Below are 27,536 nucleotides of genomic sequence, written 5' to 3'. Positions count from 1 at the left end.
ACTACAGATTTGGCAACCAGGCTAATGCTAGATCTCTAATGAACTTTTAATGTACAGTAGACTAAAGAGTGTGACGTACCTTCCATGTGCGTGGAAGTCAAGCTGCAGGACCTTGTCTTCGTGGGAGACGGCCCTCTTGGCTCTCTGGTGGTTGCTGTGCAGGGCCTCGGTGTCGTAGGACAGGCCCTCATAGTGGCGGATGTACTTGTTCAGAGGGTTTCCATGCTGACCTGCAGGAACAGAGGTGAAAACAGGCTTTTAATGGCCATAAAATGTCAAACAACTCATTCCTGATCGGCATGGAGTGCAGTGTCAAAACTTCAGAACAGCACTACCTCAAAACGTCTATAAGGACTTATTTTAAAACCGAGAGAGACCATGACACATAATTCCTCATTATGAAAGCTTTAGCCTTCCCTAGATTCACAAGTATGTTATGAATAATACAACAGCAGGCTGTGTGAATTTCTCTCATTCTCACCATTGATTTAGACTTACTGTGTGTGTGTTTTCCATTTCACCCTTAAAGATGTTACTTCCTCAATCACTATTTTTGGAACTAAAAACAGTTGCACTTTAAGGACACCTGCGCCAACAAGATAGTACAAAACTATAGAGGCCCAATGGTTATTTTCAGCTTAATATTTGGTTCATTGACTTTTCCCATTCCATCTAAAACTGCTGCAGCAATGGTAAAAACAATCAATTAAAACAATTGGCTACCGCAAACACATTTTGAATGCATTCTTTGAGGGTGTGTTAGATATTTAGTGTTGAAATGCTGGGGGGGAAAAACACCTTCCACATGTTGAGTAGATGATAAGCACAAGACTGCAGTGTGCTGCCAATGATATCCCCACTCCCCTTCCCATCATAGGGACCTAGAGTGATTCCCATCAAGAACAACTAGCTAGACATCCTTTACTCTACTGACTCAGACCACTTTATTATCATCTGACACAAACACCATTCTCATCATTTCCGGCTCCTAGCAGGGGTTCCAGGCATCTCTACACTGATGTGATCCAATCCCCAGCCTCATCTTCCCTCCACCTGCTCTCAGAAACACATTACAGCAGAGAAACTCCACCAACACAGAAAAATTGCCATTTGTCAAACTTCAGAGAGATTTTTTGTTTCCCTCTAAATTTCATGGGATATTTTTTTGAAATACATTTTAAATCACCAGAGCATTTTAACTTCTTATGGCTGGGGTGCGGTATTGAGTAGTTTGGGTGAATAAGGTGCCCAGAGTAAACTGCCCGGTACTCAGGCCCAGAAGCTAAGATATGCATAATATTAGTAGATTTGGATAGAAAACACTGAAGTTTCTAAAACTGTTTGAACGATGTCTGTGAGTGAGTATAACAGAACTCATATGGCAGGCAAAAACCAGAGAGAAAAAATCCAACCAGGAAGTGGGAAATCTGAGATTTGTAGTTTTTCAACTCTTTGCCTATCCAAGATAGTGTAAATTTGGTCCGACTGCACTTCCTAAGGCTTCCACTAGATGTCAACAGTCTTTAGAACCTTGTTTGAGGCTTCTACTGTGAAGGAGGAGAGAATGAGAGCTGTTTCAACCAGGTGTCTGGCAGAAGGCCATGAGCTGGACACGCACGTGGCCGTGAGAGCGACCTGCGTTCCATTGCATTTCTAAAGACAAAGGAATTGTCCGGTTGGAACATTATTGAAGATTTATGTTAAAATAATCCTAAAGATTGATTCTATACATCGTTTGACATGTTTCTACGAACTGTAACGGAACTTTTTGACTTTGTCTGGACCTAGCCTCTTGAATGTGGATTTGTGAACTAAAACGCACAAACAAAAAAGAGGTATTTGGACATAAATGGACTTTATCGAACAAAACAAACATTTTTTGTGGAACTGGGATTTCTGGGAGTGCATTCTTATGAAGATCATCAAAGGTAACTTAATATTTATAATGCTATTTCTGACTTCTGTTGACTCCACAACATGGCGGGTAACTGTATGGCTCGTTTTGTGTCTGAGCGCCGTACTCAGATTATTGCATGGTGTGCTTTTTCCGTAAAGATTTTTTTAAATCTGACCGGTTGCATTAAGGAGAAGTATATCTATAATCCATGCATGACACTTGTATCTTTTATCAATGTTTATTATGAGTATTTCTGTAAATTGATGTGGCTCTCTGCAAAATCTCTGGATGTTTTGAAAGCAAAACATTACTGAACATAATGCGCCAATGTAAACTGATATAAATATGAACTTTACCGAACAAAGCATACATGTATTGTGTAACATGAAGTCCTATGAGTGTCATCTGATGAAGATCAAAGGTTAGTGATTAATTCTCTCTCCATTTCTGCTTTTTGTGACTCCTCTCTTTGGCTGGAAAAATGGCTGTGTTTTTCTTGGTACTGACCTAACATAATCGTTTGGTGTGCTTTCGTCGTAAAGCCTTTTTGAAATTGGACACTGGCGGGATTAACAACAAGTTTATCTTTAAAATGGTGTAAAATAGTTGTATGTTTGAGGAATTTTAATTATGAGATTTGTTTGAATTTGGCGCCCTGCACTTTCACTGGCTGTTATATCAATCCCTTTAATGGAAATGTCAGCCGTAAGAAGTTAATTTGATGTACTGTGGGGGTGGGGGGGGAAGAGAAAAAAATATATAGCCTAATTCATATGTTCGCTTCACACGACACCAACTCCATCATCAAGTTTGCTGACAATCAGGCTGTTGATGCCCCCTTGTGTGGCCGTCATGCCCTAACCCTAACCGTTGCTGCAAAAGTGACCGTTGTGCCTTTGGGCTGAATATAATGATTATAATTTCCCTTCTTCCAGCCGCTAATCACTGCGCTCCGAAGCACCTCTCACATGGCTCGCTCAAATATCTCAATTCTTATTAACCAATGAACGTCACGTGATCGGGTCCTTCTCACAGGTATTGCAGCGCCGAAGTAGGCTACTAGGGAAGACACAATAGGCATGCTGCAGCGCGCGTCCCTCTTATCAAATTCCGAGGCGCATATTGAAGATGTTAGAAGAACTGTTCACATTAACCGTTCGTCAGCCAACAAGAATGAATTAAGAACGGCAAAATCACTAGCCTATGTCAATCTACTATCCCCCATGGGTAGAAAAGTTCACCTATTCTATTGGTCAGTTTGTCCTGTGCAATAAATAAATATTCCAAAACGTACTCTGGGAGCGTTTTGAGACGCGATAGAGCCCAATTTAATACAACCACTATACATTAAAAAAAACTTTTAAAAGAAATTAGGTTGATGCAACAGGTCAGAAGGTATAGATTAAAAATGTTGATAGCCTAATAGTTTATTTCTTCACATTCATTATAAGCGCAGCAATTCGCACATGGTAGTAGGCTATTGGCGCAAATGTTCCAAAATGCAATTAGAGGGAAAACACCGTTCTCAAAGTGCAAATGCTAGTGGTTTCACATGACAGAAATGAAAATATGAATTTATAAAGAGGTAAGATCTAAAGACACAACAAGCATGGTTTGGTAATATTAATAGGATTGTGACTTTGGCTGCTGGACAAGGAAAGAAAGTTGAGAACATGAGAAACAGGTTTCGATGGCATGAGGACGTGTTAAATGAAACCCTGTAACATTCCTATGGTCAGAACACAGTAAGAGAGGCTTCATAAAATGAAAAAAATAACTTCCAGATTTGAAACAATAAATTTATGGTAAAATAGTTACAAAATGTTGACTGGGTCCATAGAAAATTGCAAGGTGGGTGATGTTGCAGTGTGCAACAACCACTGTCACTTCTCTCCTATCTGAAGGAACAGTGCCTGAAGTATGTCAACAGAATCAAGCCAATAGATATTATTAACGATCCTATATTATATTTGCCAAACATGACTGGCGTTTAGCACACACACACAATTAAGTCATTAAAATTTGGCTACATTTTTCAATGTCAGTATTGGTCTGGACATGACAGCCTATGTGCATTGGCTACAGCCTATCACCAACACTAACTAACATGTTGGCATGAACATGTTTTCAATTTCATCCTTCCTTGGATAAAGAGGTTACTTCCTCAAGCACTGTTTTTGGGACTAAGAATAGCTTCACTTGTGAAGGACACCCACAAGATACTACAGAGACCCAATGGTTATTTTCAGCTAAATATTTGCTATATTCACTTTTCCCATCCCATCTAAAACTGCTGCAGCAATAGTAAAAACAATCAATTGAAACAATTGGCTACCGCAAACACATTTTGAATGCATTCTTTGAGGGTGTATTAGATATTTACAGTGTTAATGCTGGGGGTAAAAACACCTTCCACAAGCACAAGACTGCAGTGTGCTGCCAATGATATCCCCACTCCCCTTCCCATCATAGGGACAAGAGGTCGACCGATTATGATTTTTCAACGCCGATACAGATTATTGGAGGACCAAAAAAGGAGATACTGATTAATCGGCCGATTTATTTTATTTGTAAAAATGACAATTACAACAATACTGAATGAACACTTATTTTAACTTAATATAATACATCAATAAAAATCTATTTAGCCTCAAATAAATAATGAAACATGTTCAATTTGGTTTAAATAATGCAAAAACAAAGTGTTGGAGAAGTAAAAGTGCAATATGTGCCATGTAAAAAAGCTAACGTTTAAGTTTCTTGCTCAGAACATGAGAACATATGAAAGTTGGTGTTTCCTTTTAACATGAGACTTCAATATTCCAAGGTAAGAGGTTTTAGGTTGTAGTTAATTTAGTATTTATAGGACTATTTCTCTCTATACCATTTGTATTTCATATAACTTTGACTATTGGATGTTCTTATTAGAGGTTGACCGATTAATTAGGGCAGATTTCAAGTTTTCATAACAATCGGAAATCTGTATTTTTGGGCGCCGATTTGCCAATTAAAACTTTTATTTTTTATACCTTTATTTAACTAGGCAAGTCAGTTAAGAATACATTCTTATTTTCAATAACGGCCTAGGAACGGTGGGTTAACTGCCTTGTTCAGGGGCAGAACGACAGATTTTCCCCTTGTCAGCTCGGGGGATTCAATATTGCAACCTTACAGTTAACTAGTCCAACGCAATAATGACCTGCCTCTCTCTCGTTGCACTCCACAAGGAGACAGCCTGTTACGCGAATGCAGTAAGCCAATGTAAGTTGCTAGCTAGCATTAAATGTCATATATATAAATAAAAACAATCATAATCACTAGTTGACTACACATGGTTGATGATATTTCTAGATAGCGTGTCCTGCGTTGCATATAATCTGACTGAGCATACAAGCATCTGACTGAGCGGTGGCAGAAGCAGGCGCATAAACATTCATTCAAACAGCACTTTCATGCGTTTTGCCAGCAGCTCTTCGTTGTTGCGTCAAGCATTGCGCTGTTTATGACTTCAAGTCTTTCAACTCCCGAGATGAGGCTGGTGTAACCGAAGTAAAATGGGTAGCTAGTTAGCGCGCGCTTACTAGAGGGACGGAAGCTATACTGTTACACTGGCAATACTAAAGTGCCTATAAGAACATCCAATAGTCAAAGGTTAATGAAATACAGATGGTATAGAGGGAAATAGTCATATAATTCCTATAATAAACTACAACCTAAAACTTCTTACCTGGGAATATTGAAGACTCATGTTAAAAGGAACCACCAGCTTTCATATGTTCTCATGTTCTGAGCAAGGAACTAAAATGTTAGCTTTCTTACATAGCACATATTGCACTTTTACTTTCTTCTCCAACACTTAGTTTTTTCATTATTTAAACCAAATTGAACATGTTTCATTATTTACTTGAGGCTAAATTGATTTCATTGATGTATTACATTAAGTTAAAATAAGTGTTCATTCAGTATTGTTGTAATAAAAAAAAAATGTCCGATTAATCGGTATATGCTTTTTTGGTCCGCCAATAAATCGGTATCGGCGTTGAAAAAAATCATAATCGGTCGACCTCTAGTTCTTATAGGCACTTTAGTATTGCCAGTGTAACAGTATAGCTTCCGTCCCTCTCCTCGCCCCTACCTGGGCTCGAACCAGGAACACATCGACAACAGCCACACTCGAAGCAGCGTTACAAATCGCTCCACAAAAGCTGCGGCCCTTGCAGAGGAAGGGGAATAACTACTCCAAGTCTCAGAGCGAGTGATGTTTGAAACACTATTAGCTCACACCCAGCTACCTAGCTAGCCATTTCACATCGGTTACACCAGCCATTAGGTTGATAGGCTTGAAGTCATAAACAGCGCTGTGCTTGCGAAGAGCTGCTGGCAAAACGCACAAAAGTGCTGTTTGAATGAATGCTTACGAGCCTGCTGCTGCCTACCACCGCTCAGTCAGACTGCTACATCAAATCATAGACTTAATTATAACATAATAACACACAGAAATACGAGCCATAGGTCATTAATATGGTTGAATCCGAAAACTATCGTTTTGAAAACAAAACGTTTATTATTTCAGGGGCGGCAGGGTAGCCTAGTGGTTAGATCGTTGGACTAGTAACTGGAAGGTTGCAAATTCAAACCCCACAAGCTGACAAGGTACAAAACTGTCGTTCTGCCCCTGAACAGGCAGTTAACCCACTGTTCCTAGGCAGTCATTGAAAATAAGAATTTGTTCTTGACTGACTTGCCTGGTTAAATAAAGGTATAAATAAATACGGAACCGTTCGGTATTTTATCTAATGTGGCATCCTTAAGTCTAAATATTCTTGTTACATTGCACAACCTTCAATGTTATGTCATAATTACGTAAAATTCTGGCAAATTAGTTCACAATGAGCCAGCCACTGGTTCTGCGTGCAATGAACGCAAGAGAAATGACACAATTTCACCTGGTTAATATTGCCTGCTAACCTGGATTTATTTTATTTTATGTCGGTTTAAAAATATATAGTTCTGTGTATTGATTTTAAGAAAGGCATTGGTGTTTATGGTTAGGTACAGTCGTCCAACGATTGTGCTTTTTTCGCAAATGCGCTTTTGTTAAATCATCCCCCAGCGTTGCATCGATTATATGCAACGCAGGACACGCTAGATAAACTAGTAATATCAACCATGTGTAGTTATAACTAGTGATTATGATTGTTTTTAATAAGGTAAGTTTAATGCTAGCTAGCAATGTACCTTGGCTTCTACTGCATTCGCGTAACAGGCAGGCTCCTCGTGGAGTGCAATGAGAGGCAGGTGGTTAGAGCGTTGGACTAGTTAACTGTAAGGTTGCAAGATTGCATCCCCGAGCTGACAAGGTGAAAATCTGTCGTTCTGCCCCTGAACAAGGCAGTTAACCCACCGTTCCCAGGCCGTCATTGAAAATAAGAATGTGTTCTTAACTGACTTGCCTAGTTAAAAAGGTATATAAAAACAAATAAAACAAATAATTTTAAAAATATCGGCAAAAATCGGCACCCAAAAATGTCGATTTCCGATTGTTATGAAAACGGCCCTAATTAATCGGCCATTACGATTAATCATCCCCGACCTCTAGTATGTGACCAATAAAATTTGATTTGACAATCTTATCAATTTATTTCCACCAATCATTTGTGTCAGTGCAGTACATGTTGAGTGGTCTTCTCTATAAGCATGCTGAAAGTCTGTCACGACTAAGACATGAAAAAGGCTTACATACTTTTCAATAAAGCTGAGGAGTACCAACATTACTAACCGACTGCTATCAAAACCTGGTCATCAGTACGCCACACTCCAGAGTACGGCTGACCCAATTTAGTTGACTGCTGTAATAAAGGCTTTAAAAAAAAATTATAATAATGACTCAAACACATTTATTTTGTTTACATTGTTCCAAACATTCACAGAAATTATAGTCATCTATACAGCACCTGTTTGGCACATATTAACATGCACTTGCTCCTTCTTTTTCTTGATCTCCAGTATTTTCAACAACTAGTCACATTTATTCCACCCATCCGACTTCTCTTTTACCTCCTGAGCAACCAGTAAACATGGCCCATTTCAAGTTAATTTCTCACAGGTTTTTTTTAAGTCGAGGACAGCCCTACTCCAGAGTGAACCATACCATTAGACCAAAAGCCATCAACCACTGAGCTAAGGGAGTTTACTTTCTAGATTGTCAAGGTTGCTCATAAGGCATGGCAAAGACCTGGTGCACTCCAACAGTTGTACTACCTATGTGTATGTTTAGCCTATAGGCATATAGCCTAGATCAGAAGCTAGATGTTTCTAATTCTTTAGAATTCTCCTTACAGTGATTGTGGTTGAAATGAATGAGGAAAACTCCTTAACAGTTTGCGCAAAGCAATCCTGCACAGAGTAAAGAAAGGAGAAATCACTAAAAACTTTGAAGTCATCAGCAGCGTTAGATGGAGTGCTCTCCCGGAGGCAGCAGCGGCGCGGCCCCTGCTTCCACCTGCTCGGCTGTGATAAAACTCTCCACTTATCTAGTTCTGACTAGGGGATAAACGCTGCTCATTAAGAGTGGGACACTGACATGCATCGCAATTCCACACGAGACTACGCTCTCTCTCCTGGGCGTCTGTCACTGTGTGGTACCCTGTTACATTACAAGAGAGTGACGGGACATTAATGTAGAAACAGGAGGCTTTTAAAGAGCTTTTAGATGCAACGGTCACATTTTTAGCAATCAGCACAAGATGGAAGCAGCCATCACTTATTCATTCAGTTCTTTTTCAGGTTCAAATTAAAGCTAGTCCCATAGTGACAGCACACTGGCTCCTGCGCATATGTAGCTCAGCTGTTGGCTGACTGATACCATGCTGGCTGGTTGCAGTGTTAGAGCCTTATTGAGACCGTCTACTATACTGGCTGATGCTAGCTGAGAATAGTCCTCTACCCAGACAGCTTGGCAACACTGGGCAAATGGTCAAACTGCTCCTCTCACTAGTCAGTCCGGACAGTAGGGATAGACTGTGTGTATCCAGTCTGGCGTTTCCAGAGCTGCCCATTAGTGGGGAAATGATCCCACTTCATTCACACTGAGGGTCTTCTTAGGATCCTGCCGAAGTGGAAAATACAGCCTCTTCCCTGACAGCTGTGTACTATCAGAGTTGAGAGCGTTTAAACATTTGAATTTGAAAAGGGCTCAAGAAATGAGGGGAAAAAAATATTAATAAATCACATCTGCTAGATGAACACAAAAACACTTTAAGTGCACAACAGTGTGGCAAAGGAACAATGCTTTCCTATGAAGGGAGAGCATTGACAACAGACCATTTCATCTGGGGAGAATAATCCTTCATCCACATTCGATTTTCCTCCTACCTCCAGAATGCATCTGTAGACTAGAAGTAGATCTGAGGAGATTAGATCAATAAACCGCTGAAAAAAAGATGATCCTTAAAAAGGAGGGATATGTAAAAAAAAATATTTAAAAAAAAAATACAGTAAAAGTAAGCTGTTGCCACTTTTGTGAAAAAACAAATGCTTAATGTTAAAACAAGAGGTTGGCGAGAGCCGAGGTAGGTATGAATGTCTCCCAGACAGTCCCAAGCCTGGTAAATGAGCAAATCAACCCAGTCTCCAAGCTCTCTGCTGATGAAGCCCTCAGTTTGCAAGTCAAGAGTACGGCTAAGTGTGACAGTGGAGAGAACTGTGGAGGCAAAGCATAATCCTGAGAGGAGAGAACTCGGCTGCATAAAGACAGGCTCAGATTTAGACATAGGCCATCAATTTCATTAAAGCGCTGTGACACGGAGATGCTAAAGAGCACGCTCTGGCAGTGTGCCTCCACACAACTCTGGGTAATGAAGACAGAGCATGGCCAGGGAGGAACTGGCTCTCACAGTGACACCAGGGCAGCGGCTCAACTCTACCACGAAGTGCGGTAGCCACGCTAAACAGGCTTACACACACACACACACACACACAGCTGGAGCGCGAGAATCACCGCCACACAGAACAGCATATCCACCAAGCCTTATCATTGGTCCACTCCTCGTCAACAAAGGCTTTAAAGAATGGTCAGATACAAACAGTCAAAACACACCTGAGGATAGGAGCCAAATGAGTTGCTGTTTAACCAGTCCACCTGCTAGCTGGCTGTATACTGGTTAGCTGACAGTCATGAAAACAATACGCATGCTTCAATGGGGCAGAAGGCCATGTTGTTGTGATTCTGGATGGCCAGATAGCTAGCAACAATGACAAGAAGCTGCCATGTGGGAATCATAGGTGGTCTTTTCAGCAAGTTTTATCTTAATACCATGTCTTGTTTTGAGGTGTTTTTACTGATGTCACATCTATGCTAATATGGCTAAAATTCACTAGCTAGCTAACAAACAAACTGTAACGTTGTATTTGAGAGACAACAAGCTCATTGTGCAAATGTGTTTTCAATGAACTTTGGAGACTAAATATAGTTTACATGCTGTTAATAATCTAAGCCAACGCTGGTCTGTCTTTCCCCATAGTTGACCCAGCACTGGTTTTGTTACTGAACAACCAACCTGTCTATAACGTCATAAGCAAGTAGACTACGAAGTCGCCATACAAAAGACAAATTCAAAAGAAATTGGCTGAGATGACTGGTTCCTTTCAGAGATTCTCACAGCTGTTGGTGTGTTAGCCTACTACCTGAGAAGCTATTTTAAAACACCGTTAACCTTCCGCTAGTGGAACCCCCCCCGCAACAGCCAGTGAAAGTACAGGGCGCCAATTTCAAAACAAAAATCTCATAATTAAAATTCCTCAAGCATACAAGTATTTTACACCATTTTAAAGATCAAATTCGCATTAATCCAGCCACAGTGTCTGATTTCAAAAACGATTTACAGCGAAAGCACCACAAACGATTATGTTAGGTCACCACCAAGCCACAGAAAAACACAGCCATTTTTTCCAGCCAAAGAGAGGAGTCACAAAAAGCAGAAAGAGATAAAATGAATCACTAACATTTGATGATCTTCATCAGATGACACTCATAGGACTTCATATTATACAATACATGTGTTTTGTTTGGCGACCTAACAAACGTTTGTGGTGCTTTTGCTGTAAAGCATATTTGAAATCGGACACTGTGGTGGGATTAACAACAGGAATAGCCTTAAAATGGTATGAGATACATGTATGTTTGAGGATTTAATTATTAGATTTGATGTTTTGAAAATGGCGCCCTACACTTTGATTGGCTGTTGTCATATCGCTCCCGTTAATGGGATTGCAGCCATAAGAAGTTAATGCAACCGCCTTGTCAGATTTCAAAGAAACTTTACGGAGAAAGCAAACCATGCAATATTCTGAGTTCAGCCTTTAGACAACAAAGCAGCCAAATAGATACCCACCATATTGGGTAGTCAACATTACTCAGAAATAGCATTTTTAAATATTCACTTACCTTTGATGATCATCAGAATGCACTCCCAGGAATCCCAGTTCCACCATAAATGTTAAACATCTTCTTTTGTTAGGGCGTTTGGTAAACAAATCCAAAAGCGCGTTCAGGTTGCGCCGAACGTCGGATGAAAAGTTCAAAATGTTCCGCTACAGCCCGTAGAAACATGCCAAACTAATTATGGAATCAATCTTTAGGATGTTTAACATAAAACTTCATTAATGTTCCAACCGGAACGTACCTTTCACGTGAGCGAGCCAGTCAGAGTCTGTGGCACTCTGCCAGACCACTCACTCAAAGAGCTCTTATGAGCCCCTCCTTTACAGTAGAATCCTCAAAACAGGTTCTAAATACTGTTGACATCTAGTGGAAGCCTTGGGAAGTGAAACATAACTAATATCACCCTGTATCTTCAATGGGGGCTGAGTTGAAAAACTACAAACCTCAGAATTCCCACATCCTGGTTGGATTTTTTTCTCAGGTTTTTGCCTGCCATATGAGTTCTGTTATACTCAGACATCATTCAAACAGTTCTAGAAACTTCAGAGTGTTTTCTATCCAAATCTACTAATTATATACATAGTCTAGCTTTTACGGCTGAGTAGCAGGCAGCTTAATTTGGGCACGTTTTTCATCCAAGCTACCCAATACCCCAAAGAAGTTAAGAAATGTATGGTCATCAGCTAATGCCGTGTTTGATATGAAGGGGACACTCCGTGCTTCACAGCTCTGGAAATAAATACCTAAAGAAAGGAACTCATACAGTGCTGCTGGGGTAATGGTCCCACAGACAGACACATACTATTGTCATGGTGGCCCCAGTGTGTAGGAGTAAACTATTCAACAAGCAGGGTCACACCCAGCCTGCCATGACATGTTTATGAACAAGACCGGGAGAAAATATTTCCAGATTTACACTAACTTTTCTTCACCCTCCCCCAACAAATAGACTAATGACAGTGGGCAATCTAGACCGTGGCACACGGTGATGGACAGAAACACATGAGCTGGTGGGCTTATTAATGTGAGTTCTCACAAGGTTAGAAGATTAATCAAAATCAGGAGACAGAGGAGCTTGTATGAAAACAAAAGAGCATGCTCAGATTGCCTCCATCACCCCCCATACATTGGCATGACATCTCCTATGCATTGTCCCACACAGCCTATTAACATGCAACACCAGTGGAATAAAGCAGAATAGACAAGAGAGAAATGCAATTATTTGACTAAAAAGACAGCTCATTGTACAGGACTCAATTTGGCAAGGGCTGGTATTTCTAAGAAGTGATACACATTAAATATTGGACAACACTCATGCAAAACAGCCTTTAGTTAATTAAAATGTTTGGTTAAAGAACAAGGTTAGTCCTCGTTTTAATATTTGCTCAGGCCGAGATGATACCAGTATGGAGATACGTTAGTACCGTGGCAAGTAAACAAAACATGAAGCGGATTTAACTTATTTAGGAAAACGGCCCCAATGTTGGAAACAAAACATCATTATGTTGTCATCCAAAGTGATATTTATTTAATTTCTAAGCTATAGCACACAACTTAAATACAGCTGATTGTTAAAAGACCAGAGAAGCTGTCTGCGTCGTGTTTTCATTTTTGCCAACCCTAACCCGAAAATATTGTGATACTGGTATCATCACAGCCCTAGTAATTGCAACACTGACAGTTTACAAGAACCGATGTTGCAACAAAGTAGATTTATTCACATTTACAAAAAAAATTAAGATATCTTAACCTCATGACAATGGCACATCTTTTGCCCTCTATTAGTACATGTACAGTTTCAGGGGATATGCCTTCAAGCGATACTCATTTTATTATCAGTTGTTAAACCTCTGTCCTAAAAGGGAAATATTTAGCCTGTTATGCACAAACCCACTCTAGTCTAGCCTACAGCAGCAGGATGAACTGAATCAACAGGGTAAAGGTCAACTCGGAGGCTGTTGGTTAGAGATAGAGTATGGCAGACACACCACGGTCCCTTCAGCTGTCAGACCACATACGACTCCAGTGGATTCATGGATTTTTTCTATTGAAAACAAAAAACAAAAAAACAACTTACCATGGCATAGCCATGCCTCTTACTTTCCTTTCCGTATCACACCACATGTGTGTAGGGTCACTGCGCGGAGGAAGGGAGAGGCATGTGAGGACTGTGACCCCAGTGCTGAATATGCCTGCATAAGGAAGTGTTTTCATGACATAAAAAAATAATCAGGGATAATTAGCAAGTAATTTGTTAACATAATTTCCTCCCTTATCTAGCAGCCACAAAAAGTTCATGTAATATTGGAATATTCAAATCGAGAAACAATATAGGCCTATGCCTGGCCAATACAATATTTTTGTTTGCCTAGTCAATCCATTTGAATAGTGTTGCAAGTAGTCACTGACTTTGAATTAGTTGGCAGGGTAAAGGACTAGGAGGACTAACACTATTTGCAAGAGAAAATGTTGGCTAATCCTTATTTGTATATTGCTGGAATGCACCTGCTAGCCCAAAATTGCCAGAGCAGTTAATGACAAGTAGTGCATGTGGGCTTCATACTGTAGGCTTAGTCAATAGTATTTCAGTGAAGTCTTCATCCTCACTCACGGAGGTGCCAAGTTTGACAAGCCAGATAGAACCCATTGACAGGAACAGAGGAAGTGGAAACAGCTTGGGTCATGATGACTCACCCTCCACATACATTAACATGCTGGGAAAAGGCAGGTTGTTTGACAGGCAAGAGGGCTCAGGGCTCCACCACTTGTTCTCCTGGTTGCTATTGCACCATACAACAACACTGTGAGTGATGGGTAAACCACGAGCCTACATCCCTGACAAGACATCCAGCCATTGACGACTGAGGGGTGGAAACATGGCATTGTGGTGTGGACCAATGCCATGTCCACTGGTCCATGTGGCTAGCTGCAGCCTTTGACCACTGAGGAGCTACTAATCCGATGGGCAAATCAAATCAAATGTTATTTGTCACATACACATGGTTAGCAGATGTTAATGCGAGTGTAGCGAAATGCTTGTGCTTCTAGTTCCGACAATGCAGTGATAACCAACAAGTAATCTAACTAACAATTCCAAAACTACTGTCTTATACACAGTGTAAGGGGATAAAGAATATGTACATAAGGATATATGAATGAGTGATGGTACAGAGCAGCATACAGTAGATGGTATCGAGTACAGTATATACATATGAGATGAGTATGTAGACAAAGTAAACAAGGTGGCATAGTTAAAGTGGCTAGTGATACATGTATTACATAAGGATGCAGTCGATGATATAGAGTACAGTATATACGTATGCATATGAGATGAATAATGTAGGGTAAGTAACATTATATAAGGTAGCATTGTTTAAAGTGGCTAGTGATATATTTACATCATTTCCCATCAATTCCCATTATTAAAGTGGCTGGAGTTGGGTCAGTCAATGAGTGTGTTGGCAGCAGCCACTCAATGTTAGTGGTGGCTGTTTAACAGTCTGATGGCCTTGAGATAGAAGCTGTTTTTCAGTCTCTCGGTCCCAGCTTTGATGCACCTGTACTGACCTCGCCTTCTGGATGATAGCGGGGTGAACAGGCAGTGGTTCGGGTGGTTGATGTCCTTGATGATCTTTATGGCCAACCTGTAACATCGGGTGGTGTAGGTGTCCTGGAGGGCAGGTAGTTTGCCCCCGGTGATGCGTTGTGCAGACCTCACTACCCTCTGGAGAGCCTTACGGTTGAGATCGGAGCAGTTGCCGTACCAGGCGGTGATACTGCCCGCCAGGATGCTCTCGATTGTGCATCTGTAGAAGTTTGTGAGTGCTTTTGGTGACAAGCCAAATTTCTTCAGCCTCCTGAGGTTGAAGAGGCGCTGCTGCGCCTTCTTCACGACGCTGTCTGTGTGAGTGGACCAATTCAGTTTGTCTGTGATGTGTATGCCGAGGAACTTAAAATTGCTACCCTCTCCACTACTGTTCCATCGATGTGGATAGGGGGTGTTCCCTCTGCTCTTTCCTGAAGTCCACAATCATCTCCTTAGTTTTGTTGACGTTGAGTGTGAGGTTATTTTCCTGACACCACACTCCGAGGGCCCTCACCTCCTCCCTGTAGGCCGTCTCGTCGTTGTTGGTAATCAAGCCTACCACTGTTGTGTCGTCCGCAAACTTGATGATTGAGTTGGAGGCGTGCGTGGCCATGCAGTCGTGGGTGAACAGGGAGTACAGGAGAGGGCTCAGAACGCACCCTTGTGGGGCCCCGTGTTGAGGATCAGCGGGGAGGAGATGTTGTTGCCTACCCTCACCACCTGGGGGCGGCCCGTCAGGAAGTCCAGTACCCAGTTGCACAGGGCGGGGTCGAGACCCAGGGTCTCGAGCTTGATGACGAGCTTGGAGGGTACTATGGTGTTGAATGCCGAGCTGTAGTCGATGAACAGCATTCTCACATAGGTATTCCTCTTGTCCAGGTGGGTTAGGGCAGTGTGCAGTGTGGTTGAGATTGCATCGTCTGTGGACCTATTTGGGCGGTAAGCAAATTGGAGTGGGTCTAGGGTGTCAGGTAGGGTGGAGGTGATATGGTCCTTGACTAATCTCTCAAAGCACTTCATGATGACGGAAGTGAGTGCTACGGGCGGTAGTCGTTTAGCTCAGTTACCTTAGCTTTCTTGGGAACAGGAACAATGGTGGCCCTCTTGAAGCATGTGGGAACAGCAGACTGGTATAGGGATTGATTGAATATGTCCGTAAACACACCGGCCAGCTGGTCTGCGCATGCTCTGAGGGCGCGGCTGGGGATGCCGTCTGGGCCTGCAGCCTTGCGAGGGTTAACACGTTTAAATGTCTTACTCACCTCGGCTGCAGTGAAGGAGAGACCGCATGTTTTCATTGCAGGCCATGTCAGTTATTTAGTCTGCCTGGGAGCAAGACATCCTGGTCCGTGACTAGGCTGGGTTTCTTCTTGTAGTCCGTGATTGACTGTAGACCCTGCCACATGCCTCTTGTGTCTGAGCCATTGAATTGAGATTCCACTTTGTCTCTGTACTGACGCTTAGCTTGTTTAATAGCCTTGCGGAGGGAATAGCTGCACTGTTTGTATTCGGTCATGTTGCCAGACACCTTGCCCTGATTAAAAGCAGTGGTTCGCGCTTTCAGTTTCACGCGAATGCTGCCATCAATCCACGGTTTTTATCGTTGCTATGGGAACGACATCTTCGACACACGTTCTAATGAACTCGCACACCGAATCAGCGTATTCGTCAATATTTTTATCTGACGCAATACGAAACATGTCCCAGTCCACGTGATGGAAGCAGTCTTGGAGTGTGGAGTCAGCTTGGTCTGACCAGCGTTGGACAGACCTCAGCGTGGGAGCCTCGTTTGAGTTTCTGCCACCCCTGGTTGCGCAATCGATATGCTGATAAATACTTATTTTCCACCATAATTTGCAAATGAATTAAAAATCCTACAATGTGATTTTCTGGATTTCTTTTCTTCTCCATTTTGTCTGTCATAGTTGAAGTGTACCTATGCTGAAAATTACAGGCCTCATCTTTTTAAGTGGGAGAACTTGCACAATTGGTGGCTGACTAAATACTTTTTTGCCCCACTGTCCATTTAAAAAAGTATCCCAAACAATAAGGGGATTTGCTGAACCTATATTATACTGGAAAAATTCAGTTAAATTATTTTGTCTTAGTTAAAAACAAGTTGTCCTCCAGTATACTTTGATTACATTTCCAATATCCCCGCCCACGTAGAACATCTATAGGAGTTATGTGAATGCCAATTAGATGATGATCCGATCGCATTCTGTCTCTTATTAAAACGTTTCTAACCTTTGAAGCAAGAGAGAAAGAGACAAGAACGTAGTCAAGACGACTAGCTTGATTAAATCTCCATGTATCTCTCACGAGGTCGGGTTTTTTAGTCTCCAAATATCCTCTATTTCTAATGTGTCCAAAATATTTGTGACTTCTTTAAGGGCACGGTGATGATAGTTTGTAGAGTGATTACCTTTCCAGTCCATTGAGGTACTTAACACTGTTATAGTCTCCTAACATAATGATATACATATCTATTTTATATATTCTCATCCCATTCCTTTACTAGATTGTGTGTATTAGGTTGTGGAATTTGTTAGATATCTGTTGCGCTGTCAGATCTAGAAGCATATGCATGTCGATACACATGGTTAGCAGATGTTATTGCGAGTGTATGTGACCAATACAATTGGATTTCTCTGTGTTTTTCAACCTTTCAAACACACACACAGCAACGCACCCATTTCCTGTCACGACCCATTAATCTTACAGTGCATGTTGGTGATACACACCCTACTCTGTCTGCTCACCCTGGGATGGAACAAAACGGAAACAGCTCAGCCCATCATGTCACGGTGTTTACACTACTGTAGCACCACACACACACACACACGCACTACAACCAGCTGAGGGCGGGAGTGTCTTAATTAAAAGTTCCAACCCTACACGCACTACAGTAAGAGTATGATTAAATGCAGCTGTGGGTTAATCATGGCGTATTCAGAGACTTCAATTAGAGAAGCAAAAAAACGATTGTCACATTTCCTCCTAAGGTGAAGAAATGTATTGCCTTAGCGTCGATAGCGATACAGATTATTGGAGGACCAAAAAAGCCGATACCGATTAAATCTGCCTATTTTTTTTATTTGTAATAATGACAATTACAACAATACTGAATTAACACTTAATATAAAACATCAATAAAATCAATTTAGCCTCAAATGAATAATGAAACATGTTCAATTTGGTTTAAATAATGCAAAAACTAAGTGTTGGAGAAGAAAGTCATATGTGCCATGTAAGAAATGTGCCATGTAAAAAAGCTAACGTTTAAGTTCCTTGCTCAGAACATGAGAACATATGAAAGTTGGTGGTTCCTTTTAACATAAGACTTCAATATTCCAAGGTAAGAGGTTTTAGGTTGTAGTTAATTTAGTATTTATAGGACTATTTCTCTCTCTATACCATTTGTATTTCATACACCTTGGACTATTGGATGTTCTTATAGGCACTATAGTATTGCCAGTGTAACAGTATAGCTTCCATCCCCCTCCTCGCCCCTACCTGGGCTCGAACCAGGAACACATCGACAACAGCCACACTCAAAGCATCGTTACCCATCGCTCCACAAAAGCCGGCAGTCCTTGCAGCGCAAGGGGAATAACTACTCCAAATCTAAAAGCGAGTGACGTTTGAAACCGTATTAGTGCACACCCAGCTAACTAGCTAGTAATTTCACATTGGTTACACCAGCCATTAGGCTGATTGGCTTGAAGTCATAAACAGCGCTGTGCTTGCGAAGAGCTGCTGGCAAAACGCACAAAAGTGCTGTGTGAATGAATGACTACGGGCCTGGTGCTGCTCAGTCAGACTGCTCTATCAAATCAGACTTAATTCTAACATAATAACACACAGAAATACGAGCCTCTGGTAATTAATATGATCGAATCTGGAAACTATCATTTAAAAAACAAAAAGTTTATTATTTCAGTGAAATACGGAACCATTCGGTATTTTATCTAACAGGTGGCATCCCTAAGTCTAAATATCCTTGTTACATTGCACAACCTTCAATGTATGTCATAATTACGTAAAATTCTGGCAAATTCGTTCGCAATGAGCCAGGCAGCCCAAACTGTTGCATATACCCTGACTCTGCATGCAATGAACTGAACGCAAGAGAAATGACACAATTTCACCTGGTTAATATTGCCTGCTAAATTGGATTAGTAGTTATAACTAGTGATTATGGTTGTTTTTTTATAACATAAGTTTAATGTTAGCTAGCAATTTACCTTGGCTTCTACTGCATTCGTGTAACAGGCAGGCTACTCGTGGAGTGCGATGGTTAGAGCGTTGGACTAGTTAACTGTGCGGTTGCAAGATGTCAGCTCAGGGGTTTCAAAGGTGAAAATCTGTCGTTCCGCCCCTGAACAAGGCAGTTAACCCACAGTTCCTAGGCAGTCATTGAAAATAAGAATGTGTTCTTAACTGACTTGCCTAGTTAAAAAGGTATAAAAAAAATATATATATATATATATTTTTAAATAATCGTAAATCGGTGCCCAAAATTTCCAATTTCCTATTGTTATGAAAACTTGAAATCGTCCCTAATTAAAAATCGGCCATTCCGATCGGTCGACCTCTAGTATCAATACTACGTCACCACTAGACAAACTTCCCTGAATTTCGTACATGGGGCCTGTTTGTTTATAGCCTGAACATTAGGCTACACCGGAAACATGGAAAGGATGCCCTTGAACAGGGGGAATCCAATTAAGTAATCTCTGACCTTGGTTGACAATACACCAGACAAGAACACTAGCATTTTCACAAACTTGGAAAATGCACCGAAAATAAGAATGTTGACAACAAAGAGGGTGAGATGGGGGAGTGCTGGGGGGGAAAGAGATAGTTGCCAGCAGAGTGCACTTTATCTGATTGGATGAGTCAAGGACAATCCTTTGTGGACACATACTGTATGAAGTGTGATACCAATGGAGGAGAAAACAAGATCCAAAATTAGGCATATTTTGCCCCTGTTGACTTGTTTTGGAAATGATTGGGGCAGCCTTCTCTGTCAAGAGCATTCAAGGGCAAATATGGAAAAACTTGGGGCACAAAGCCCCTCTGACCCCATGTATTTCTGACACTGACATTGCACATCTTGAATATGGTCAATATTTGCCTTTGTGAGTGTGAATATACTAGAATGCTGCTCTGCATGCTTCAAACTAACAAAATACAATATTAAGTGTTTATACACTGCTCAAAAAAATAAAAGGAACACTTAAACAACACAATGTAACTCCAAGTCAATCACTTCTGTGAAATCAAACTGTCCACTTAGGAAGCAACACTGATTGACAATAAATGTCACATGCTGTTGTGCAAATGGAATAGACAACAGGTGGAAATTATAGGCAATTAGCAAGACACCCCCAATAAAGGAGTGGTTCTGCAGGTGGTGACCAGACCACTTCTCAGTTCCTATGCTTCCAAGGCTGATGTTTTGGTCACTTTTGAATGCTGGCGGTGCTTTCACTCGAGTGGTAGCATGAGACGGAGTCTACAAACCACACAAGTGGCTCAGGAAGTGTAGCTCATCCAGGATGGAACATCAATGCGAGCTGTGGCAAGAAGGTTTGCTGTGTCTGTCAGCATAGTGTGCAGAGCATGGAGGCGCTACCAGGAGACAGGCCAGTACATCAGGAGACGTGGAGGAGGCCGTAGGAGGGCAACAACCCAGCAGCAGAACCGCTACCTCCGCCTTTGTGCAAGGAGGAGCAGGAGGAGCACTGCCAGAGCCCTGCAAAATGACTTCCAGCAGGCCACAAATGTGCATGTGTCTGCTCAAACGGTCAGAAATAGACTCCATGAGGGTGGTAAATGAGGGCCTGACGTCCACAGGTGGGGGTTGTGCTTACAGCCCAACACCGTGCAGGACGTTTGGCATTTGCCAGAGAACACCAAGATTGGCAAATTTGCCACTGGCGCCCTGTGCTCTTCACAGATGAAAGCAGGTTCACACTGAGCACGCGACAGAGTCTGGAGACACCGTGGAGAACGTTCTGCTACCTGAAACATCCTAAAGCATGACCGGTTTGGCGGTGGGTCAGTCATGGTGTGGAATTTATTTGGGGGGCTGCACAGCCGTCCATGTGCTCGCCAGAGGTAGCCTGACTGCCATTAGGTACCGAGATGAGATCCTCAGACCCCTTGTGAGACCATATGCTGGTGCGGTTGGCCCTGGGTTCCTCCTAATGCAAGACAATGCTAGACCTCATGTGGCTGGAGTGTGTCAGCAGTTCCTGCAAGAGGAAGGCATTGATGCTATGGACTGTCCCGCCCGTTCCCCAGACCTGAATCCAATTGAGCACATCTGGGACATCATGTCTCATTCCCTTGCACCACAGACTGTCCAAGAGTTGGCGGATGCTTTAGTCCAGGTCTGGGAGGAGATCCCTCAGGAGACCATCCGTCACCTCATCAGGAGCATGCCCAGGCATTGTAGGGAGGTCATACAGGCACGTGGAGGCCACACAGACTGCTGAGCCTCATTTGGACATGTTTTAAGGACATTACATCAAAGTTGGATCGGCCTGTAGTGTGGTTTTCCACTTTAATTTTGAGTGACTCCAAATCCAGACCTCAATGAGTTGATACATTTGATTTCCATTGATAATTTGTGTGTGATTTTTTTGTCAGCACATTCAACTATGTAAAGAAAAAAGTATTTTAATAAGTATATTTCATTCATTCAGATCTAGGATGTGTTATTTTAGCGTTCCCTTTATTTTTTTTGAGCAGTGTATAACAATGTCAATTGTGGAAACTCATTGAAGTTCTTTGGACATGTGAGGGGAAATATAATCCAGGATGACATATTTTTCCCACAACCCCACATTCTGAAAGGCTTTGCTATGACTCCCTAACAAGCCACTGTGCATTACCAAAGCACAGGACTCAGTGCAACGCCTGATGGCTCCAAAACACTGTTATTCTCCACATACAAGCAAGGCCTTTCGGCAGTCTCTCTCGGAGTCTTGCTGACATCTTATCTCCTCTTGGCAAATGCTGTCCAATACATTCAAATGTCAGGGGAAGTCACACGCCCCATATAATGTCTGTGTGAAACAGCAGAATGGGAGATAATGAAGCCGGTGTGTGTAGTGCCACAGCGCTAGTGAAAAGACTGCATCTCAACAAGTGAAGAAAATATGATCCGTTGGAACATAGGGATGTTCCTAGTCAATTAACATGGTTGCCTACTCTACTTCCTCCTTAGAAATTATGGCTTTTGGATCAGTACCAGCTAAAAATGTTTCTCTCAACAAGAACAGATTAGCCAGATCTCCTTCTTTCCCTCTATGAATAATTAACTTCCAACCCTGGAAACATATTTGAGTCAAAAGGAAAGAATCTGTTACCACAAACCCTAACAAATCATTAATATCCACCCATGATTTAAATGTGTACATGACACTGCAACAAAATTCCCCCATGGGGACAATAAAGTCAGTAAGTAAGTAATGAATCAAGCCTATAGTTTTAGGACAACATGTCACATTCATTATTAATTTGCATGTGGCATTGAATTATAGATAACAATTTGCCTTTCCAGTAAAATGTATAAGATTATACACAGTGTACAAAACATTAGGAACACATGCTCTTTACATGACATAGAATGACCAGGTGAATCTTGGTGAACGCTATAATCCCTTATTGATGTCACTTGTTAAATCCACTTCAATCAGTGTAGATGAAGGGGAGGAGGATTGTGTACCATTCAGAGGGATTTAAGTGCCTTTGAGCGGGGTATGGCAGTAGGTGCAGGCACACCGGTTTGAATGTGTCAAGGGTTTTTCATCCTCAACCGTTTCCCGTGTGTATCAAGAATGGTCCACCACCCAAAGGCCTTCCAGTCAACTTGACAACTGTGGGAAGCATCCCTGTGGAATGCCTTCGACACCTTATAGAGTCCATGCAACTCAATATTAGGAGGGTGTTCCTAATGTTCTGTACACACAGTGTACAATGATCGGAGGCTCTGAGCATATAGCCTAAGCCTAGAGGACATTAATTGCTATAGTGGTGACCAATTTAATCCCAAACTCTCCCTTTGAACACAAATCTGTGCTTTTAAAATTGCGTTTGGAGTGGACATTGGTGGGCTTATCTTCTTAGTTTATGAAAGAACATTGTCATGGTCCTCTTAGGAGAACCGTTTCCTCAGTAAACATTTGATTTCCAGTCACAGAAGGCAGTGCTGGGTCTGGGTCATATCCTCTTTTCCACAGAAAGCAAACATCATGGTGAACCATCACAGACTCTAGGCGGCATCCTCTCCATTCACACACTCTTAAGGACACACCAGGGAACATGTGCCTCACACACAGCTCTGCTGCTGCTCTGTTTAGTTCTGCCATTAGTCTGACAGCCCTGACATCAAAATGACTATCTGATCCAACATAACATTGGGTGAACCAATTCGATGCTGAAGGGATTGTTTAAAGCATTATTCTTTACACCCTTCAAATGAACCGTGATCAGACACGGTAGGGTAGGTAAAACCAATATGGCGTAACATTGAGTTGATTCAACGAATCAAAACACATGAGAAGAGTCATCACCATAAGGACAGTTGAAGACAGGGGGAAAGGATGTACTTTTACAGTATTCGAATGAGCGCATGTCCCAGTCCGTTGTATGGATTGGAGTCATTACTGTACTAAAAGACAAATAGGAAAATGAAAGGCTCAAACTTGGCCATCATGAATAACATAAGTCAACAAACACCCATGATTAATGCAAATGAGTGGGAATATTAGCTCACCAAGGAGAGCCATGAAACATGGTTCATTCTACTTTATCAGCGAATGAGAGTTCAAGTGGAATCAAACAAAATAATTAATTAGGATGATAAATTATGCACCAGTAATTTCAATATGGGGATTTAACAACACAATAACAATTTATGAGGAGCAAATGAAATCCAAGTCCTGATAATTTAAGCAGCCCTTGCCATCTCTGAAACACTTCATCTGCAGTGGAATGTTTCTGTTTCCATCGTTGAACAAACAAACAGGACACCAGTTAGGAATTGCAGGGGAGCTCAATGCTCAGGGCAACACAAGGCCCACAGCAGCTTCAGGCAGATCAATTACTCACTTTGTGTTCACACACACGAAAAAAACAGACCATCAGAGCAGGTAAAAAAACAAAACAGATGGAGTGGGACCTTAAAAGGGCAAAGAATAATGAGGTCAAACATTTGATGCCATGTTTATGAAATAGCCTACATGGGTCAGTAAAAGTCTATTCTAATGCACGCTACTACATCACAGGGGACATCCTGTCTATATGTGTCATGTTTTCAGGAGGTCTGAGTGCTGAATGAATTCAAATCAGATTAGAATGATGTAAATACAGATCACTAACTACATGTAGCCTACCATATAAATCAAGTAATGTTTGCATCAGAGCCATAGATATCTAGCTAGGCTGTGTAAAATACAAAAAGAAAAGAAGTCAGCGAGTGGGCATATCATGAGAATGACAATTGTAATTTACAGTGTCACATTGTGTGATTAGCCTTTTCATTTCTGTCAAAATGAATAGAAAATTCTGCCGGATGTCCAGAACTATGAAAGTGCATTCTAATAGCGTAAGAGGTCTTAGTCGACACAAACAAGTTGTATTCTAAACCCAGTTGAAGACAAAAAAAGTTCTTAATTTGTTTGATAAGATCACTGTCTCAGGGTAACCCATTTCACGTTTGGGAACCACTGTAACATTACTAGACTCTCAGAACTAACAGTGCGTGACTGAAACTGCAGTGATGAGGACTAGTATGTTGATACTATATACAACTTTTAGTAAACATTACATTCTATATAGTTGAAAATGTCTTAAGAAAATTATCCATCACAGTTACATTCTTATTTCACTTCGGTGGACCTTTCGTAGGCTCTCGATAGAGTCCTAGCGGAACCATAAATTTAAATAAAAAAAACTGGAGCTGGACCCCTCCCAGCTAGGTAACGTTAACGCTGCTAGCCTAGCTCGCTCGCTACCATTTCCTCAATCCGATTAGCGAGCTAGCTAGCGATGAAACACTTTTCTTTCTGTATGAATCAGAATGCCCAAACTTACCTTTAATGGTCCACATGCCATTAAACAGCAAGAATTGAATCAAGACCACATCGATTAAATTCATTGTTAGTACATTGACACCGCGAATGCTTTACTGTTTCGATTTGCACTTCTTAAAGGCGCAGTCTGCGCTCTGTTTATGGCAGTACCTTCACAACCGCCTGACGTCAAGCGCAGGCAAGCACTAGTCCCTCCTACCTCACTAGCGCAACAAAACCTGTTTACTTTTATTTGATAGGGCCGCTTATATTTGTTGAAAACAATTAAAGTATAATAAATTCAACAGCGACAAGCCAAACCACTTTTCAATATCAAGTTAGCCTACAAATTAATTGTATTTATTTATTAGGATCCCATTAGACAACGCCAGTGGCGACAGCTAGTCTTTCGACATATAACGAAAGAGAAATTACAGACAAAATACTTGACAATTTGCATACATTTAAAAACATTAACATGTTTTGTGTGTGTGCAGCTATCAGTTGCACATACATGTTAGTACATTCAAGCAACAAGTAGGTCACGTGGGGGAGAGGCGTAGTCCTGTGAGGTGTAGCTTTGTTTTTTGAAACCAGGTTTGCTGTTCACTTGCGCTATATAAGATGGAACGGATTTCCATGCACTCATGGCTTTGTATAATACAATATCATGTATTGACAATAATGCATTTGTCTTGGACGGAGTTTTAAAAATATCCCTGTACCCTGATTTAATGGAATATGATTTCAGTATTGAATACAGTACATCCCTACAGTAGATTCCACCGTGAAATGTCAATGTATATATGAATTGGGGGGAAACATTTTCAAAAATTCAAGGAAAAATCGTTAGAGGTGTGTGGCCTCACATGCATTTGCACTGCTCAGAGACAGCTGTGTGTTGAATTCAATGTGACTTTGTTGAATGTGCCTGCATAACATGTCCTGGCTACCTACACCTGCCCTTGCTTGTTCTCTGCATTTGCCTCTGTGCTGATCGTCTTTGTTGAGATTCCCTAAAAACAACCACTTCCATACATCTACAACCAGAGGTGACTGTTTTGTAACAGGTTAGGAGAACTTACACAGCAGGTTAGGAGAATTAACGTAGCAGGTTAGAATAATTAGGTTAAGGATACGGTTGGGAAAGGGTTAGCGAAAACACACTCCTTGTAACACCAACTATTGACTGCAAAAAATGCGTCTCTTATTTCCCATCGACATACTGTACATCAGACATACAGCGTTGATCTTTTCACTGTGTAGCTTCTGCCACTGTGTGGCTAAAAAAAAGCCACTACACTGACTGAACTGGAAACCTCAACTTGTCAGTCTGCTGCTGCTACCAGATACAAGGTGATGAAGACCCACGCACCTCTTCCTTCCCTGTGCACGCACGCACACACATTTTGTGAAGGTATTACTTCAGCCATTAGAATTCTATTCATATAAAAATGAAAATAAATTAACAAGGAAACAGTAAATGTCATTCGCATGAATGATGCGCCCCCCATGGGCCAATTGAGATAGTGTGTGACTAACACAATTCAGTTAATTACTATAAACTCCTGCATTGGGCCAATCGGTATAATTTTGTAAATGCCAGATGTCTAAGGCAAGACGCATCGTTAATCCAAGTTTCGTCAAAATAGGGCAAGTGGTGTCTGAGATATCATGTGGGTTAGCTAGACTCACATCCCTGAGCATGTGTACCACATTTCAACGCTCTGAGTCAAACAGATCAAGAATTAAACATGTGCCGTTAGCACCACTGTTTAGTCATATTAATGTTCTTGTAGTGACGGCATTCCCGGCTCTTTCAGTGAGCCGGCTCGTTCGGCTCAGCTCACCAAAACGGCTCTTTAAAAAAATATGTTTTGTATTTTTTAAAGTCAAACAGTTTGCGATAGTTTGACTATGGTTGGTGTTAAAACAATTCTAATTAAATCATACTCTACCTTAACCATGTTATGAAAAATTATGCGATTAAAAATTTGCATTTAAAGTATAACTTCTCAATGTATATAAACAAAGTGCATATAAATCTAACCATTCAAAACGAATACAATCTGAACAGCATAATATAATATTGCACCATAAAGAAAATAAATTTGCAAAACTGCAGCATCCCAAATTGAAATTAATGTAAAAAAGGATGCTATTACACATGTGCATTTAAAGTGTAACATTTCAATATATATATAAACAAAGTGCATATAAATGTAACAATTCAAAACAAATATAATCTGAACATAGACTATTGCACCATATCAAAGAAAAATAAATAACAATGTGCAAAACTGAAGCATCCCACTTAAAACATTAAACTGGTCCCTCTTTTCTCTCTTCTTTATTTCCATGTTATAACCAGCAGCAGACAGCAACGCTGACCATATTTTGCTTTTGAGAGATTTGCATTTAGAAAGGAGGGAACGGATGTGGCCGCTATGCAGAGTCTCCCTGTCATGACTTCAGTAAGCCGTGGGTAAGACAGAGGCCTTGTTCTTCCACCAGCTCAGAGGA

The 27,536-nt window shown here is 41.2% G+C and overlaps 1 protein-coding gene across 1 annotated transcript in view; it reads right to left on the bottom strand.

Annotated features, from left to right (window-relative positions):
• LOC118393877 (disintegrin and metalloproteinase domain-containing protein 10-like) overlaps positions 1 to 25,192 on the bottom strand; it is a 97,161-nt gene extending 71,969 nt beyond the window's left edge. Inside the window, exons 1-2 of the mRNA XM_052462284.1 lie at positions 25,036 to 25,192; positions 80 to 230 (exon numbers count right to left, since the gene is read on the bottom strand). Coding sequence (XP_052318244.1) covers positions 80 to 230; positions 25,036 to 25,099 — 215 coding nt within the window. The 5' untranslated portion in view covers positions 25,100 to 25,192. The remainder of the gene's footprint in view (positions 1 to 79; positions 231 to 25,035) is intronic.
• Positions 25,193 to 27,536: the final 2,344 nt, after the last annotated feature.

The sequence above is a fragment of the Oncorhynchus keta genome, chromosome 14, assembly GCF_023373465.1.
Source record: "Oncorhynchus keta strain PuntledgeMale-10-30-2019 chromosome 14, Oket_V2, whole genome shotgun sequence".
Lineage (NCBI taxonomy): Eukaryota > Metazoa > Chordata > Actinopteri > Salmoniformes > Salmonidae > Oncorhynchus > Oncorhynchus keta.
This window is presented reverse-complemented; position numbering and strand designations above follow the sequence as displayed.